This window comes from Cynocephalus volans, chromosome 1, assembly GCF_027409185.1.
Source record: "Cynocephalus volans isolate mCynVol1 chromosome 1, mCynVol1.pri, whole genome shotgun sequence".
In the NCBI taxonomy this organism is placed as follows: Eukaryota; Metazoa; Chordata; class Mammalia; order Dermoptera; family Cynocephalidae; genus Cynocephalus; species Cynocephalus volans.
In genome coordinates this window covers 32,624,720-32,644,649 of record NC_084460.1, presented here as the reverse complement: position 1 = coordinate 32,644,649, position 19,930 = coordinate 32,624,720, and the positions used below count along the sequence as shown (strand labels likewise).

Below are 19,930 nucleotides of genomic sequence, written 5' to 3'. Positions count from 1 at the left end.
ATCTTTTGCCTATTTATTAAACCAGAGTATTTGGCTTTCTGCTGTTGAGTTATTTGAGTTCTTTATATATTCTGGGTATTAATCCCTGAGGATGGACAGTTTGCACAGATAACATCTTTTAAAAATACATATATGTATTTTTTTGGCGGCTGACCGTTATAGGAATTGAACCCTGGACCTCAGTGTTATCAGCATAATGCTCTAACCAACTGAGCTAACCCATTAGCCCCTAAAAAATTTTTGAAGTAGTTTTTCTTTTTTTCTTTTTGTTTTTCTTTGGCAGCTGGCAGGTACAGTGATTCAAACCCATGACCTTGGTGTTATAAGGCTGCGCTCTAACCAACTGTGCTAACCTGCCAGCCCTAAAGTACTTTTTCAAGGGGAATTTTGCTTTAATCTATATTCTTTTGCCACAGCAGTAAACTAGTGTCATAGAACAGAAACTTTATGTAATTTAATTTATCAATAGCCTAGGTGATTTTTAATCTTGATCTGAAAGATCATGTCCATGAAAAGACATAAAAATTTGAGAAACTATTTACTTGGTTTTTTGCATTAATATGTCATCTTAAATCTTAGGTCTATCATTTGGCAAGTGTACGCTTACGTGATCTATGTTTAAAACTGGATGTTTCAAATGAGTTACGAAGGAAGATATGGACATGTTTTGAATTTACTTTAGTCTACTGCCCTGATCTAATGAAAGACAGGCATTTGGATCAGCTCCTCCTTTGTGCCTTTTACATCATGGCAAAGGTAATGTATAAGTTAGGAGAAAGTCTTTGCTGTAGTTGGCTATATTTGAAGTATTAACAATCTGTTGAACTTGATCTTTAGTTTGCCTTTAGTGCTGCAAGTCAGTTGTGCCCCCATTATTGATTAAGTAGTAAATTCAAGCTACTACATCAATTCTCTGGTCTTTCCATTTAGTTTCATAATAATCAGCTTTCTCACTTCATAAAATACATTGGTTTGTAAAGGAGTGGGAAAAGGTCTTAGGGACTATTTGTAGTAAATTGGCTTTGCACGCTATTAATGTGAACAAGACCATTTTCACCCCCACCCTTCACACCTCTGATCTGGTACTTTAAAGTAAAATGATCATTATACTGTAGGTGAGTAACTGAGGCCCATAGCTGAAAGTAACTTGGCCAAAGTCACACAATAAGTGGCAACCTAAGATCTCCAGATTCATAATGTGGTGTAGAATAGCTTCTGTACTGTAATGCTTTCCAGTGATTTATTGTGCTGCCTCAGAAGAGCATTTTACTTTCTAGTTGCCACAGCATGTTTGAAGTCATAAAATAGCATATTTTGCTTATTTTTTAAAATTCTGATATAACTGAAATGATCATTTATAACTTTTGTCTTTTTTTGGTAGCTGGCCAGTACAGGTATCGAACCCTGAACCTTGGTGTTATTGGCACCATGTTCTAACCAACTGAGCTAACTGGCCAGCCCTATAACTTTTGTCTTGACCACATTGGCCACACTAGCAGTCCTAGCAGATATATACAGCTAAGACCTGATTTTTAAGCTTTTTGAGGCAAAGGACATGTTTTCAAATTCCTTTGTGATATTCCCCCTTTTGCAATGCCTCTTTAAAATCACTATACAAAATCAGTCTTAACTAAATGATCCGAACACTTGTGTTTTCCAGAAAACTGTCAGAGTTCAGCTTTGCTATTTCTAGCTCATCATTATAGGGAACAGGTTTAGTGCTATGGACAGTGAAGCAGGGGAAAGGAGTAATTTAAGTGAACTTTGTAACAGTTAAACCAGAAGGGATTCCTTTTTGGTTTGCTAATCCATTTTCTTCCTTTTGGCCACCACTGTGACTTCTGTCTAAGTATTAGAAGCCCTGCAGTCTGCCCTGAAATGTTAAAAACCTAGCCCTATAATAACCACTCAGTTTTACTGTCAGTCACCACAAGACATTTTCTATCCTTTAGTATGTGGTTAATTTACTTTTAAATAAGTACTTGAAACTAATAAAACTGAACACTGCAAGGGATTCAACAGATCTAAGTTTTCTTATATCATTATATTTTAAAGAAATGTATTTTCTGTAGAGTTATACCATAGCAATTTCAGTGCTTTTTGATTAATGAAACTATTAACTGAATCCCCACAGGCCATAAAGTCTGAACTTTAAAGGTAGTAAAAATCATAAATGTTAGTAGTTTTTAGTCATGAGCTGGCCTGGGGTTAATGGTTTTCTGCAAGGCTGCTCTCAGTGCCAGGCTATAATTGAAGTTTTTGTTCAGAGCCATATTTCTTTCAAAAGCAGTTGATAAATGCAGTTTTTATTTTCCTTAGGTAACAAAAGAAGAAAGAACTTTTCAAGAAATAATGAAAAGTTATAGGAATCAGCCCCAAGCTAATAGTCACGTGAGTTACATTATTTTTCCTACTCTTCAAAAATAAATTTGTACTATATCTCTGCTGACAAGTCATATAAAAGGTAAACTTCTTTTATAATTTTATTATACTTTAGATTTTCTGGTTCAATGGATGTATACCATTAAACTCAAGAGACAATTTCATTAAAGGACAGTTTCAATAGAAGCCAGGAAATCTGGCTGTTTCTGACTCATCCATACACTTGCATATACTTCTCACAGATTCTACCATTCCATTTGTTTATTTGTTGAGTGGAGACACTTTTCACTAGAAAATCTAATGAAAGATATGTGTAATAATAATAATATTTAATTGTATGAGGCTTGATTCTCTGATGATGTTTAAATCCAGTGAAATTTGAGCTTTATTAACTCAAGCTTTTTTTTTTAATCTGCTAAGAATCTTAATGTTTGCATCTTTGAATAGATGTTAAACATTTCTGATAATGTTGTTATACTAGCTGTGGCGAGAATCCTGTAAAACCTTTTAGTCATGGAAATGTAAAATGTTAGCATAGTGGACTGGTGTATAGTAAGCATTTAGTGAATGTTAGTTTCATGCTGTTATTATTGTAGCTGAAGAACACAGGTAGGTTACCTTAAGAGTTTGGCCATTCAAGAACCCAGCTGCTCTCCTCTTTGGGAGCAAAATGGCCTCTTCTGTGACCCTGGAGATCACAGAATGAGGTAGCTCAGATCATAGCCAGAGAGAAAGAGGTGAAATCCCAGTACTAATAGTCATATTTCCGTCTAAAAGAGCCCCACAAATAGTTTCACTTCTTTACTTAACCCCCCAAATACAATATAGAGACATTTGAAGAACCAAGTGTTTGTCATAACTTGTGACAAGCTTGGAGTTTCTGGGCCTCTTCAGGAACAGAGGCTTCACAGGTCCAACTTGTCCCTAAAGTTCATTAAGGTGAGGTTAGTATGGGTCAAAAATGGGCCATGCCACAGCTTCCTAAATATCCTATCAATACCAGTAACCTATAGGATATGGGGGAATGGATCACACCTTCCCAGCTATCTTGAAGGTAGGAAAGAGTTTAGGGGCAGGGAGGGGGAAAAAATTTTCATGTGGCCATCCGAAAGGAGATGGGAATGCAGTGGGAGCAGGAAAACAAGCCCCACTGAGATCAAGTGATTTTTGTGAAAGGAATTAAAGGGAAAGAGGAACAAGTTCAGATTTTTGAGGGTGCTTTTATTAGGCAAGACATACTACCCATAGATCTTTAGTTGCTACATACTTAATTTTTCTTCAGTTTCATAAATTAAGATGGCACATTTTAGGTGGTAGGCTCTGCTTCAGTTATCCCCTCTTCTACAATTTTTGCTGTAATCTATACTTACCAGAGTTGATAACATCTTAACCTTGATTATCACCCATATAAGCAAATATTTTTTAATTGGCTTGATATTTTGCTCTTCTTATTTTGATTTTGCTTATCCTGTGCCTCTTGTGACTTAGTAGTCCTTTTTTTCCCATCTGACTTATAGGTATATAGAAGTGTTCTGTTGAAAAGTATTCCAAGGGAAGTTGTAACATACAATAAAAACATAAATGGTGATTTTGAAATGACAGATTGTGGTAAGTTATCCAAATTATGATTCTTTTTTTTTTTTTTTCTTTTTTCTTTTTTTTTTTCTTTTGGTGGCTGGCTGGCATGGAGAATGTTATCCAATTTAACATGCCATATGTAATACATTTTCTTATTACATTTTACATAATATAATGGGTGTCAGGCAACATGGAGTCATGATGTAGGTGGGGTGGGCAATGCACACATGTTTTGAAAAGAAATAAGTTTGAGGTAAGGATGGGGCAGGTGCCTCCCTCCACAGAGATGGGGTATTGAAACCATTCATTTGTCCCCTGTGAATTGCTTTGGAAGTTTTCTAGGCTACTTGTACATATTAATAGTACACATAAAAGACAATAAAATTCAAAAATCTATATGACAGGGATTGCAAAGTAGTTGTCAGTGATCTTCCTGAGGAAACAAAAAAGGAAATGTCCTGTTCATTAATAAGTACATAAGTGATTCTGCCACCACAGTCAAGATTGCACACTGTTGCCACCATCATGCTAAGACTTCGGGTGCTAGTAATCTAAAAAGACAGGAAAATTGAATGGTTAGTATTCATATGCCTCTTCTGCTCATCTCCTTTTCCTTGTCCCATAAGTGTATATATGTGTACATGTATATATGTGCTGTGATTTATTTAATCCCACAATGTGGGACATTTAAGTTGTTTCCAGTTATATGTATGGGGATCCAAACCCTTCACCTTGGTGTTACAACACTGTGCTCTAACCAACTGAGCTAACCCACTGGCCCCAGTTATGTACAACTTTGTGATGAATATCATTATTAAAGATCCTTTAATAATGTCCTAGAATCTGACCCTATTTAAGAATACATAAGCCAAACTCAGTTCTTTGTTTATCAAGTATATTATTCCTCAGAATTTTCAAGGCAATGAGAAGTATATAATAGTAAACCTGACAAAATACAAAAAAGCTCATTTCTGTATTTGTTATACGTGTTGCTTACCTATCCATGGTGGTTTTCTGTCCATTCAAAATCAGGCATCAAAGGTTAACTGGGAGGGCCGGCCTGTGGCTCACTCGGGAGAGTGCGGTGCTGATAACACCAAGGCCATGGGTTCAGATCCTATATAGGGATGGCCGGTTAGCTCACTAGTTGAGCGTGGTGCTGACAACACCAAGCCAAGGGTTAAGATCCCCTTACCAGTCATCTTTTTTTTTTTTTTTTTTAAAAAGGTTAACTAGGAAAGTGTGGATCCCTTGCCTATTTTTTGTTTTCTCTATGAGAAACTAATTGCTAGCAAGTAACTGAGGTGCAGGGAACAGTGAAGTTCATAAGTAGAAGTAAGCAAAAGGTAATAAATCATGGTTTCTCTGTGATAAATATTAGTATCTACCAAAGAAGTTTGAGGTGACTGAAGGTTACCTACTTCCTCTACAACCTAAGATTTCAGATCAAATTATGTTATACATACACTTGTTAACTACGTATTGATTTAGCAGTCAAGCAAAAAACCGTTGTTATAGATCCTGTACAGTGGTGATGGCACAGGGCAGGGAGAGTATCCAGTGATAATGGAATCAAATTCTGGCACCCCAAAAGAAAGAAAGTTATGGAGGAGGATACAGTTAGGCAAGTCTATATTCTGATAAGACATGTTTCAGGTCCTGGAGCTATGGCTGGATGCTATGAGCTAAACTTAGACACACCAAAGAATACTGCCTGGGGAAAAACAGTTCTAGTTCTATAAACAAATTTAGAATTAGGTATAAAATAATTAATAGTTAAAAAGCACACACACAGTTTATGTATCTTGTGTAGTAAGCTGAAAGCTCCAACTGTGTGTCCAAACACCACCTCACATAAAACATTAGCTTGGGACAGATGCCAAGATTCCAGATGCAGGATTCTGTTTACCTTAAGCAAACAATGTGCATCAGAATTCAGGGCTGGGCACAGGACTTCTCAGAGTTTTTAACCGTAGGACATCTTCCATAAGTAAAGCCCACAGACCTCACTGGACCTCTCATCCCTTTCATGCTATCACAGGTAGTATCTCAAATATTTTAACCAATCTGCTTATCTTAAATATGTTTTAGTTTTGCCAACACGAGCCAATTTTTAGCATTAGTCATACTTAATAAATGATCACCATTTTCGTCAGTAAAAACCCATTTCTGATGTTGAGTATGTTAATTATCAAAACACTGGTCATTGATTGAGATATGCTTAACAGAAACCCTTATAGTAGCCACCTATGGAGAGTGAGCTTCCTGATTAAAACATCAGCTCAACACCCAGGAACCGTGAATTCTTCATTATCATGCTAACAGACCACCCCAGACTGGCTTTCTTGATTAGAATACTTATGAGACACAGATTATAACTTAACCTAAATAACACAAACATAACATTCAAGTGTATTATAGTAAATTGCAAACTTTGCAATATTTTCTCATTGGCTTGTTTTAATGATTAAAAAGAATGTGTGTGTGTGTGTATATATATATATATTTATAACATTTAATACAAGCCTTGCTCAACAGTAAGACTTCAGTAAGGAGTAGATATTATTTATTGTTTTGTTTATAAGTGAAATCAAATTTATTGTATTTTATTAATGAGTATGACTTTTTAAATGTCTTTTAAATTTAAATTTTTATTTTTTTTCCAATTTAAAATCTGATTTAATATACAAAGCAGAAATGCTTGAGTAGAAAGGCAATTTAATGACCACCAAGACCTAGAATTTAAAAAGACAATCCAACTGTAAAACATACACCCACACTATAAAAGGAGAATCACAGCTAACACAAGCCTATCTTTATGTTGGAGATGACTGTTATTTTCTGGGCAGTCAGTTCTCTAAGAGAGCTTCATCAAATGAACAATGGACATAGCTGGGGGTTGTGGGGGGAGACATGAGCAGTAGCTTTATACCTACAGTGGTTGTTCAGTGGTGAATCAAGAGTTCTCATTTCCTGATCATAAAGTCATGCCCTGCTGAAAATGGTCTCTGTCGGGCTTCTTGAACTTGAAAAGGAATCCGAATCTTTCTGGGAAGCCTCATGTACCACAAATGTCGTGTGGCAAGGCACAAAGCCAAGTGCGATTATATAGGCTTAACTGAAAGACCCAGCAAAGTTGGTATAAGGCTTGTGAACTGCCTAGACTAAATATAAATAACAACTCCTCCTCAAACAGACCTCTTTCTGAGTTTCAGTCCTGTACACTTCCCAAGACACTCTTCCTTGGTCACACAGCTCTTATAAAGGATAATAATCCAAACAGTTTCTATTACCATCTGCACAGCAGTATGAGAATTTGGGGGGGGGGTGCGGGGGGGGGGAGCTGGCTGGTAGGAGGATCCAAACTCATGACCTATGGCTTTATAAGGCTGTGTTCTAACCAACTGAGCTAACCAGCCAGCCTAGTATGAGCATTTAATTTGATGAAAGACAAGCTGCAAACTAACCTGAAAATTCCTATTCTTCTGTGAGCTCAGTGGGAAAACTAAGCTAATTAGCAAGCTGATTAAAAAAGATTCCCTGCCTGGCCTCTCCTTGACATCCCTAAGCTACCACTTAACATGAGTAGTGTACCCTTTGAAAAATCATACTATGGGGCCGGCCCATGGCTCACTTGGGAGAGTGTGGTACTGATAACACCAAGGCCAGGGATTCAGATCCCTATATAGGGATGGCTGGTTAGCTCACTTGGTAAAGTATGGTGCTAAGAACACCAAGTCAAGGGTTAAGATCCCCTTACAGGTCATCTTTAAAAAAAAAGAAAAAGAAAAGTCATACTATGGACAGCACCTTCTAAGGGCTGCTAAGTGGATGCATGTTGTGGATGAAAAGGATGGAGTGCCAGCTCTCTAAATGCAAGTCACTGGGAAAGGAAGGCCACTCATGTCAACCCACATGTCAATGTTAACTCAAACGTCTAGAATGCAAAAAGATGAGACAAATGCAAAGGTTCTCCATTTCCAGAGCCAGCAACTACACTGAGATGGAGAGACAAGGTGTTCATACACTCTGGGCAAAAGAATCTAGAGAGAAAAAGAATAGATCCACATAGCAAAGTCCAGAGTCTGGGAAACTCCTCCTTCACCAAAGAGCACAGAGGGTAAGAGAGAGACCCTACAAAGTGAAGTGACTGGGGATCCTCCAAGGTGGTGGGCGCCAGGGCACCATCCTCTCCTTCCCCAGCCCAGGACCTGGGGTAGGGGGGTGCTGGGATAGAGCTAGCATCGAGAGAGCCTGGGGCGAGTCACCTGCTCCCACTGAGGCCTCCTTCGGGCTAAACAGGTGGTATGTGGCCTGGGTGGCCCTCACATTGTCCACTTTCAGGTTGGAGTTGGCCTAGTACAAGTGGTACAGGAAGGATTTCAGGTCCCCGCACAGCATCTGCCAGGTGGTGAGGAAGTAGATGCTAGTGACATTGAGCTGGACCCACTTGGACACGCTGCTGGGGTCCTAGGCCAAGGCGTGACCCTATGCTGCAACTGCCCCCACTCCAAGCTGCTGCCACCCTGCCCCAAGGCCACCCAGGACCAGCACCTCACAATGATTCTCTGCTGTGATCCCAGCAAGCCCCGCCATAGCTCTGTTTTGGTTTTATTTGAAAGCTAATTTGTCTAAGGCCACATACCTTACTTGACTTAAAATTCTTTAAGTGTTGAAAAATAAGCCAAGAAAAAAAAGGAAATGCTCTCAAGGAACAAAAATTCTGTTTTCATATGAGATGTGTAAATTTGGTAGTTGCAAATTGATAATTAGGTGACTTTATTAGCATTGTACCCATGTTACAGTCACCAAACAATTATGATGTAGGTAGAGTACATTTTTACTTGTTTTTAGATTATAGTGGTGCCTTTTGGAGCTCACAAGAAACTGCCAAAATATCACCAACATGGTCTAAAAACTACTGGAGTTTTTAAGTGGTCTGTGGTCAGTGGCTTTTGCATAACAGGAACTAAATGCCACTGCCCTCTTAATCAGAAAGCCAGTCCAAAATATTTACTGCACATTGTTATTGTGAGGAGCAAAAAGGATGGGGAAGATATGATGGGAGAAACATAAATAAAGTGCCTACTATAGGGAAGTGCTACTGTGCTGGTCAAGCCTATCATATCTCAATCTGACTCTTTGTTTTATAAGTAAATTCTGATCTTCTTTCTTTCATCTTAAAATAATTTTGCTTCTTTACCCTCTTTAAGTGGTAAGGATAACAGTATATGCCCCTTCTCAATCCAAAGACTAATGATAGTATGTACAGAGAAACCAACTTCAGTTGATTAAGCAGCTCCTCTGGGAGTGATGGATGAGAGTTTCACCAATATGTGTGTCCCAAACAATTTGGTGTGCCTACCTGGGAAACCAGTTCCCCTGAGAAGTATATCTACTGTTCCTCTCAATGTTTCTCTTCTTCGGGTGCACATGTATTGTCCTGGGATATCAAACTAACTCTCTCAGGGCTAGCCAGTTATCTTACTCGGTAGAATATATTGCTGACAACGCCAAGGTCAAGAGTTCAGATCCTTGTACTGCTCAGCCACCAAAATACTAACTATCTCTGCCTCCTCCCAACCCCGAGATAATTTGCCTTCTCTCTTCCCACTTTCACTTTAGATTCTTGGAAAATTCTCAAGCCAAATATCTAGGCTAAAAAATGTAATATGTCTTCCTGGAGCTCTGCACATAATATCTCCATCTGCTAAGGGCTTGTCTCATTCACTAATGGTTTATATAAAAACACATTTTAATTGCTTGACAATGATATAGCTAATCCAAAAAAGATACTTATTTGCGGCAGCAGTAGGGAAAATTATAAAACTGTAATAGTTCACTGGTTTGTTTCGCAAATATGTGCCAAGCATATACTATTTGCCTCGAATTTTATTAGGCAGAGGTCCCTACCTTCTGAGGAAAAACAGATTTGCAATAATTATGGCACCATGTAGGCAAACTTGTGATCTGAATTCTCTCTCTCTGTCTTTCATAAGTTCCATCTTTTAAAGTATATATGATAAGATAGCCACTAGACCCACCGAGGCTTTACTTTCCAAAGTGCCAGGGTCCTTAATGATGGAGAAAGGTAGATATCTTTCTCCTGCATAAAGGATAACTGACATCTATTTTGCAATGAAAACTTAACTGAACAAAATTATGTTTAGTTAGTATCCAAGGTCCTAGAGAGTTTTATATGTTTGGTTCATTCAAAGTGTATCTCCTTATCTTACGTACATATTAACAACCAGAATTGGAATGATGCAGAAATATGGAGACTATACTCTGTGCCTCTAAAAATTGGTAATCCAAGGAGGATATTAAATAATTCTGTTGATTCATATAATGAGAATAACCTACAACAGCTGTTACCAAGCTATTACCATTCTAATATGCTTTGGAACAGTGTTCCCCAGGATGGTGGTGTAGGTGTTATGGGGGAAGAGAAACTATGCATAAAAAATTGGGGAAGTATGGAGTTAAAGTGGACATGTGTCCTCCCCCCTCCCCGCAACTCTGGGACTTCTCAGAGCCCTTAATATACTAACATGCACTCTGAATTTCCAAAATAATATGCAGCATTTCCTCAATTTACCTAGATTCCCCAACCCCCACCCACAATTAAGATCCTTCAAAAATAGTGAGAGTAAAAAAGACATTCAAATTAGGACTGAGATCTTCATGGAGATTTCCTGGAATTGCTTGACTGTTGGACAATGTTTGAGTTTTCTGGTTTTTCTAAGGTGAAGGCATGCTTCTCAATATTTGCAGACCATTGTATTGAGAATGAGAACTTTCATATGCTGAATTTTTTTAATTGGCAGTGGTTTTCTTAGCTCCTATAAACAGATGATTCTCCTATATACAAGTAGACCATTGTTTGTAATACTGTTCCCAAAAAAAGAGTAGGGTAAAGCTCTGCCTGGTGTCACAAGCTATCCCAGAGAACACTAATAAATAGGAAAGCATCTTGGGGCAACCTATAGTTTTCGAACTGAGGGTGCTAACTAAAAACTGAGCTCAAGGGTTCCTGTTGTGCATGGAAAAATAAGGCTGTTAGAACATTAGTCTAACAGTCTAATATGACTGTTAGAACACCAGTCATCTGCCATGTATTTCCTTTACCTTTTAGTTTTTCCACCTTTCTCAAAGAGCCAGTAAGAATATCTGAAGGCCTTTTTGTTATCTGAAGTTCAGGATTTGCTACTGCCAGCCATACTGTGGAGCTTAGCTAAACCCAGCCCAGGGTTGGCACCCATCTATGGGCCACCAGTGACAGTGAGCTCAAAAGCTATGGTTGTAAAAACATTCTTGCTGAAGTGGTATCTAGAGAAAAGAGCACCACCTTCATTTCACATGTTTGCATTTCTATAGATTCCAATTTGATTTATAAATAATACAGGTAAAAAAATAAAATAAAAAAATAAAATAAAATAAAATAAAAAATAAATAAATAAATAATACAGGTAAATTTCTGAACCTTTTCTGAAAATATTAATTTCTTTACATAAAGATTCATGTTTTTTTTTAAATATTGTAGCGAGTGATGCAATTCAGATCACCAACTTGTATATTAAAGTACCCCTATCACAACACTGAATTCTTTTTAACAGACTTAGAAGATGCTACAAAAACACCTGACTGTTCCAGTGGACCAGTGAAAGAGGAAAGAGGTGATCTTATCAAATTTTACAATACAATATATGTAGGAAGAGTGAAGTCATTTGCATTAAAATACGACTTGTCAAATCAGGACCACGTGGTATGTTTTATGTTTTACTTCTTTTTTTTTTTTTTTTTTTTTTTTTTTTAAAAAAGATGACCGGTAAGGGGATCTTAACCCTTGCCTTGGTGTGGTCAGCACCACGCTCACCCAGTGAGCGAACCGGCCATCCGTATATGGGATCCGAACCCGGGGCCTTGGTGTTATTAGCACCGCACTCTCCCGAGTGAGCCACGGGCCGGCCCTATGTTTTACTTCTTTATTCAAATCTACAGTCACAGTTGAATTACAATTACTATGAGTTTATTTGTTACATAAGTATTTCAGAATTTAAAGCCTCACTATGTTTTATATAAGAGAAAATACACTAGCAATTAATCAGAATGACTAGAAACTTAATCAGAGTGATTAAGGCTATGATACAACAGAGACCAGAGGAAATCATGGGAATTTTATCTACACTGTGATTATGTTGCTAGAAATTATGTGTTCATATGGGCAAGGACTAGATGGTAACATGGAAATTTTGAAACAATTGATTTGGGTAAATTTTTGTTGTTCTTTTTGGTTTTTCTTGTTATATTGTGAGATAAATTTTTTTTTCTAGGTAAAGAGAAAAGGAAATTAAGTAGGCCTGAATTATTAATAGGGTAACACTAAGACATTTTTTTTTTTTTTAAGATGACCAGTAAGGAGATCTTAACCCTTGACTTGGTGTTGTGAGCACCACGCTCAGCCAGTGAGCGAACCGGCCATCCGTATATGGGATCCAAACCCGGGGCCTTGGTGTTCTCAGCACCGCACTTTCCCGAGTGAGCCACGGGCCGGCCCCACTAAGACATTTTTATGTAGACCCTAGTTTTGGCAGTGTACATATCTGTGTGTGTCTCTACATTCCTGTCCTTGTCCCTTTCAAGGAATATGGTCTGCAACTATCCTCAGAAGTTATGACTATTCATCCTACTCCATCAGTTCCACCCTCCCTCTGTACTATACTATGAATATCTCTACCATCAGCCAATCAAAACTAATTTTATTAGCTTCAAGTGAAGATGATGAATGAAATATTAGTTAAGGAGCCATCTCAATTTATTTTATTTTCATTGTACAGAATATTAAAGAAAAATGAAATCCCTGTTCACCTAACTCCAAGTCTTTTGCGTATCTATATGAATTATTTTCCATTTCATTGACAGGTTTGTTCCATGTTGGAATCATTTTGTTGGCTCATTGAATTCCTTAACCTTTCTTTTATTCTCTCTGCTACTGCTTTGGTTGTGGGTATGTGTGTGGAGAGAGATTCTTATTGCAAGTGTTAGAACATTAATTATTCTTTGTCCGTACTTTTTTTTTTTTTTTTTAAATGATTATTTATTTATTTATTTATTTATTATTGAATCATAATTGATTATACATATTTTGGGGATTCAGTGTTGACATATGTTTATCAAATCAATATTATTAGTATGTTTATTGTTACAAATTGTACTTATTCTTTATGCCCCTTGTCCAATCTCTCCCTATCCCCCTATCTCTCCCCTCTCCCACCACTGATAACCCTAGATTGCTTCTCTCCCTCTGAAAGAGTAATGGTTGCTCTGTTGATTTGTTGCCTAGATGATCTGTCCAATGCTGAAAGGTGTTCCCCAATATTATCACAGAGCAGATGCTTCTTCTGTCACTCTGGAATGGGCTTTGTGGAGAGAGACATCCTGTTCTTTTCTTTGGTCTCTACTGGTGACTCTCCTTGTGCTGATGCACTCCAGTGGCTGGCGGACCATCTGCATGGTGGTTGTGATGTCTAGTGACTTTCGTGGCAGCCGTGGTTACTGTGGTGGCTGTGATGGGCCACCCACATGGAGGAGATGTTTTTGGCATACTCCTTGGTGCTGGCAGTGTGCTTGGTTGTGGGCCGGGTGTCTGGTCCCTGCTTTGTCCCTACTTTCTAATGCAAGGTTTCCCCTTCTCTTGGTTTACCGTTCCTGGTGTCTTACCCAGAATTTTATTATTTATTTATTTACTTATATTATTATATTTTTACATTCTAAGATGTTGTTGTGGAGCAGTGGGGGGGAGGGGAAGAGGGGAGGGAAATAGGGTGGGAGGAGGAGTAAGGAGGTAGGGTGTGGTCGATGCCCTTGGCACCTCTTTCATTCTGGCAGGGGAGACCAGGAGGCTTCCAGCAGGGGCTCAGTCATTGTTGGGCTGGATGCAGATTGTCGGGGTGACTGAAGTTCCTGGCCCCCCACCATTGCCCAAAATTCTTAATACTAATTATAGGATTTCCTGAAAGATCCAGGAAAATAAATTTTAGTTCATCTGTTAATAATTGTTGAATAGCTTAAGTTGGTTAGAGTGTGGTATTGATAACACCAATGTGCAGGGTTTGATCCCTGTTACCAGCCAGCCGCTGAAAAAAATGTTTTTTTAAATCATTGAAAAATGAGGGCTAATGAGCCATTTGTTTGCTTTTTTCAGCCATAAATAAGCTCTTACAATATAACTGACTCCTTACTAGGAGATGTCATAAGAGTAAAAATATGGTAGTATTCAAAAAAAGAAAGAAAATGTTTTATGTTAAAAATCTGATTTGGGGGGCTGGCTGGTTAGCTCAGTTGGTTAGAATGTGGTGTTAATAACACCAGGATCCAGGGTTTGATCCCTGTACTGGCCAGCCACCAAAAAAAAATCTGACTTTTGGGTTATTTCAGATGGATGCTCCACCACTCTCTCCTTTTCCACATATTAAGCAACAGCCAGGCTCACCACGCCGGATTTCCCAACAGCATTCTATTTATGTTTCCCCACATAAGAATGGGTCATGCCTTACACCAAGGAGTGCTCTGCTGTACAAATTCAATGGCAGCCCTTCTAAGGTAAGGTGCATACAGACTTTACTCCAAATCAACTTATACATATATGTTAAAAGATGTATTTCTGATTACCAATCAGTTATCATTAATCTTGATTTTTCTGCAAAGCTACTACTAATAAAATATGAACTGTTAACTATGGCAAGTTTCCTGTGATCAAGAGCAGTATATTCAGTTGAGGTAGTTTAGTCCATTGATGTTGACATGGTATTTGGGGCTTCACAGTGAGAGTCAAGTGTATCTCCCTGTTTAAGGATGATCTTGAGAAAGGACCAGAAAGGCAACATCTACAAGTGGTCAGACATGGGGACTGTTAAGTTTAAAGAAGAGTGAAAGATAATTTGGTGTATGGCAACCTAGATAGTGAAAAGTCTAAAAATAGAGGTCTCCTCTGTACACAGACAGCTCTGTGGTTATCTCTATCTTTATCCATGTATGATGCTGGAGATGTAATATGGACATGATTGCTGTTTTCAGGTATTTCAATAACTATCAAGCAGATATGTTCAGTATATTTTCAGAAGCCAGAATCAAAATTGAAGTGGGGCAGATTGTAACTCAGTCCAAATACAATGGCAGCTCCTTAACTCATTAGTTTCCTATTAAGTTCCGCAAAAACCTATTGAGAATCTACTATACTCAGCCAAGTTGACTAAGATATAATACCTCACAGATTTGAATTTCTTCTTTATATAAATTGATTTCCTATAAGGACAGTTAGAACAATTGACTTTTACAGTAGTGAATCTGAAACTATGGGTCACAATCACTTGGGGAGCTTGTTGAATGCAGATAGCTGTCCCACACAACTACCGAATGACAAAGCCCTAGCAGGCAGATCTGGGACCCTATAATTATAACAAGCTCCCTAGATGGTTGTGATGCACAGCTTTCAGGAACCACTTTCAGCAACATCAGCATCACGTGGGAGCTTGTTAGAAACACAAATTCTCAGGCCCCACACCAACTCTGCTAAATCTGCATTTTAACAAGATTTCCAGATGATTATTATGCACATTAAAGTTTGAAAAGCTTTACTCTGAGGAATAGGATCTCAAACTTCAGGAAGCATCAGAATCAGCTGGAGGGCTTATTAAAACATAGATTGCTGGACCCTATCCCCAAAATACTGATTCAGTAGGTGTAGGGTGAAACTTGAGAATTTGCATTTCTAGTAAATTCCTGGATGCTTCTGCTGCTTCTTTTCTGGGGACTATGCTTTGGAAACTGTAGTTCTAAGGTTAATCTAGTTTTTAAAACCACCTGAAAAAATTAGTTCTAGCCACCATTATTAGGTGGGTCTAGATTATTTTTTTAAACATATTTATCACCTAATACATCATTTTTTATTCGTGGTGGGTAGTGGCTAGCTGGTACAGGGATTGAACCCTGGACCTTAGTGTTATCAGCACCCTGCTCTAACCAACTGAGCAAACTGGCTGGTCCTACCCCAGTGTTTAAATTTGGGTAGGGGATAGAGAGCAGGAAAAAGCAGCCTATTTTTTTGCTGCTTTTCCCCCATTTTCCTCCTTTATTCACATATGTCCTCTATTTTTGCAGAGTTTGAAAGATATCAACAACATGATAAGGCAAGGTGAGCAGAGAACCAAGAAGCGAGCAATACCGATACCCATCGATGGTGATGCAGAATCACCTGCCAAACGCCTCTGTCAAGAAAATGACGATGTATTACTTAAACGACTACAAGATGTTGTCAGTGAAAGAGCAAATCATTAACACTGTTCCTGTTTCTGTGATAAAAGCACTTTCAGGTTCTGCAGAAAGTTGGGGATCTATCCTTCAAAGCTTTCAGCCCTGCAGATGATAAATATCACTAGGGTATAAGAAAAATTGCACCAAAATTATGTGCTTTTTTTTTTTTACATTTATCCAAAATGTGGTTGACAGAGATGTATTTTCAGTTAGATTGGAAAGGAGTGTTTTAAGTGCCTTTTAAAATATTAATAGTCCTAGAATCTTTTAAATGTTTGTACCTTGGGTTAGTTTTTACGATGAAATAAATAAGGAGAAACTGCATAATTTTTTAGCTCCTTTAAAAATAATCAAATGTCTCCTCCTTCTGTGCTTTGTTATACAAGGGTAAATAATATATTTTTGGTATGTGTGCTTTGAGATACTTGTATTCTCAATTTAATATTGAAAGTAGGGGTTGATTCCCATAGTACCTGGGCCAGAGGGTAATATACCAGGCTGTCTCTGGCCCCCTGTGGTAACTTGACGTCCAGGTGCCACTACCATTCTGGGTTGTCTGGATCCCTTCTCATTCCCTTCCTCTGCTTGAGCGTAAGTAAATTTGTACCTGAGCCCTGCACTACCTCCACTCCTTGCTTTCCAACCCTGAGCCCTCTTAGCCTGGTGATACAACCCAATAAGAGGCACTTGCTCCTTTTTAAAACACCGATCATTTTGTTTTTTATAACTTTAACTTAATTATACATGATCATATTCAGACATGTAACTCAAAATAGGAAGCTGCTTCTCAAGCCAGTATAAAATTCAGGTAAAGTTATTAGAAACTAAGTTTCCTATTAGTTAGCACCTGATAATGTGTGAGATCTGCCCTTCTCAATGTCTAATTGATTTCCTAAGAATATTTGAAACCTTTTTCAAAGCCACATTAAAATTATTTGATGCCTTATAATTCTAATGTATCTTAGTAAAATAGCTGCTTATTACTTCCCCCATTTTGTTCTCATTATTATTAGTGCATCATGAATTTCCCATTAGGATTTGACTTCTGGGTCTCCCTGAAGATGTTTCCCAGTCCTAGGGATGGAGCTTTCCAAAGAATCCTCTGTTCCACATTCACTTTTTCTAGTGTGTTTCCAGAATCTGGAAGGACTTGAATAAGCCATTCTTCATTAATTTTGAGAAGATGTTATCAAATGTATGTTTTTAACTGCAAAACTTATTTTTTTAAATGCATAATGTTTAACTTACCTATCTCTAATCCTGACTAATTTGAATTAGTCTAAGACTTGGCTGTAGGTAATTAGTATTGTCAGGAGTTTCATTTTTAAATTTTAAGAAAAGGGATTTTGGTCACATTTTACTTTTCTGAAAATTACACCTCATTTTTTGTGTAGTATCTACACATATTGTTACAAGTCAAATAATGTAGAGTCTGTCTTGAATCTTTGTACATATTTTTATGTAGCTATGACTATTGTATCATTTTCATCTTCATTATTAATGTGCAAAGTATAAATGAGAATTTGTACACTGACTATATAAAAAATCTGGATATGTTTTTATCGGTATTTAGGACTTGGTATCAGTGTGCATTAAATGGTTAATAAAAATTGGAATTTTTGAGATTACTGAAAAAATTATACTTGTGCTGTTTTCTGTGTGACTAGAAACAATTGTGCAGCCATCTAAAATCTGTCTTTTTAAATGTCTACTTTGTGTCTTTTAAATTATTTAGTATAACTTAAAAGTTAATGTTCCTGGTGATTTCCAGGATCTAGGGTGAGAATGAGGCGTGACTGCTTAATGGACATAGAGTTTTCTTTTGGGGTAATGAAAATATTTGGGGACTTGATATAGGTGGTAGTTGCATAACATTGTGAATTTACTAAATACTACTGAATTGTACACTTTAAAATGGTTAATTTTATGTTATGTGAATTTCACCTCAATTTTTAAAAAAATCTTAGCTACATATAAAGAAACAGGATTATTTCACTGAATTAAGGAAAAGGCTCATTTGTCTCTTAGGAGTGAGTTCAGGAATATTTCTCCACATGAGACCCACAGCTTAAAAATTATTTTCTAACTAAGACTTTAATGTGATTAGATTATATTAAATCAGATTTTTCAAAAAGGTAATGTTCCTCCTTGTTTTAATTTTGTTCCTTTATAATTCTTTCACTAAGTTAACAAGCATTTATTGCCTGCCTACTCTGTGCCTGGCCATCTGCTAGGTGCTAGGGATATAAAGATGAATCAGACATAGTTCCTGTCCTCAAGATATAATATTTGTCACTCATTAATATAAGTATAGTAATACAGCTCTGCACAAAGAGGGATGGTGTTAGCACAGAGAAGGGAGTGAGTGATTCACTCTGCCTGGGCAAGTGTGTCAGAGAAACCTCTGAAGGGGAGGTTATATGGTAATTTAGTCCTTACTGATGAATAATTGTTTGCCAGGGCAGCAAAAGTGTTCCAGACAGAGAGAGCACAAACTGTAGAAGGGCCCAGAGTCATGAAAGTACTATAGATTTGGGAACTGCAGGTAATTTAATGAGGTTGTAGTGTATTGTGCATATGCAAAATTGTGGGTGGAAGTAGGGCTAGAAAGGCGGGCAGGGCCTTTCATACATGGGCTTTCTAAACCACGCTAAGGAGCTCAGGCTTGATTATTTCCAGTAGTTCTTAACATTGGCTGCAACTAGGGAGCTCAAAGAATACATTGATGCATGGGTCTCTCCCCCAGAGATTTCTGATTTAGTTCCTTTAGGGAACAACCTAAGTAAGCATCAGGATTTTTAAATACTCCCTAAGGTGAGCACCTCTAGGTTTGACAACCACTGCTGTAGGCCATTGGCGAGCTACTGAAGAAGTTTTAATTTTAAGTAGATAATGACAAAATCAGATGTTTTAGAGCTGCAATTCCCTAAGCTCTAAAACATCTGATTTTGTCATTATCTTCTTAAAATTAAAACTTCTTCAGTAGCTCGCCAATAGCGACAAAGGATAAGGATTATCTGAGAGACATGTTAACAATACACCTTCTTAGACGCTACCCATGACCAATGGAATCAATCTCCAGGGGAAGGACCCAAAAACTTTGTTTTAACTTCTGTTCTAAATGATAATTCTCGAGCAAGTTAGAGACCTTCTGGCAGTGCTGTTCAAAGGTAAATTAGCATAGTAATCACCTGGGATTGTTAATCTTACTAAAAATGCAGAGACTAATTCAATAAATTTGGGGTTGGGCCTAAGATTCTGTTTCTCTAATAAGCTCCCAGGTGATGGCCAATGCTGCTGGTCCAAGGACTACAATCAAGTAGCAAGGCTTGGAACTCTGGAAGCTGTGCAGAGGATGGATTAGAGGATGTTTAGACTAAAATCAGAGACAAATCATTATAGTGGTTCTTAACCTGGGGCAATTTTGCCCCCGTTAGGGACATTTGGCAATGATGTTTATGGCTGTCCCAACTGGAGAGGGGGATGTGGTGCTACTGGTATCTAGGGATTCTGCTAAACATCTTACAATGCACAGGATAGCCACCAACAAATTATCCAGCCCGTAGTGGCAATCCCTGAATTAAGTGATTGTAAACGCCTCAGCAAGAACAACTGTACACTTTAATTAAGATAGTGGTAGCAAGGATAGAAGAGGAAC

General features: G+C 37.9%; 1 protein-coding gene across 1 annotated transcript in view; it reads left to right on the top strand.

Moving 5' to 3' along the window:
* The window catches only part of RBL1 (RB transcriptional corepressor like 1), a 75,047-nt gene extending 58,751 nt beyond the window's left edge, over nucleotides 1-16,296 (top strand). Inside the window, exons 17-22 of the mRNA XM_063103147.1 lie at nucleotides 580-756; nucleotides 2,320-2,391; nucleotides 3,900-3,990; nucleotides 11,577-11,725; nucleotides 14,398-14,562; nucleotides 16,120-16,296. Of these exons, the coding sequence (XP_062959217.1) occupies nucleotides 580-756; nucleotides 2,320-2,391; nucleotides 3,900-3,990; nucleotides 11,577-11,725; nucleotides 14,398-14,562; nucleotides 16,120-16,296 (831 nt within the window). The remainder of the gene's footprint in view (nucleotides 1-579; nucleotides 757-2,319; nucleotides 2,392-3,899; nucleotides 3,991-11,576; nucleotides 11,726-14,397; nucleotides 14,563-16,119) is intronic.
* Nucleotides 16,297-19,930: the final 3,634 nt, after the last annotated feature.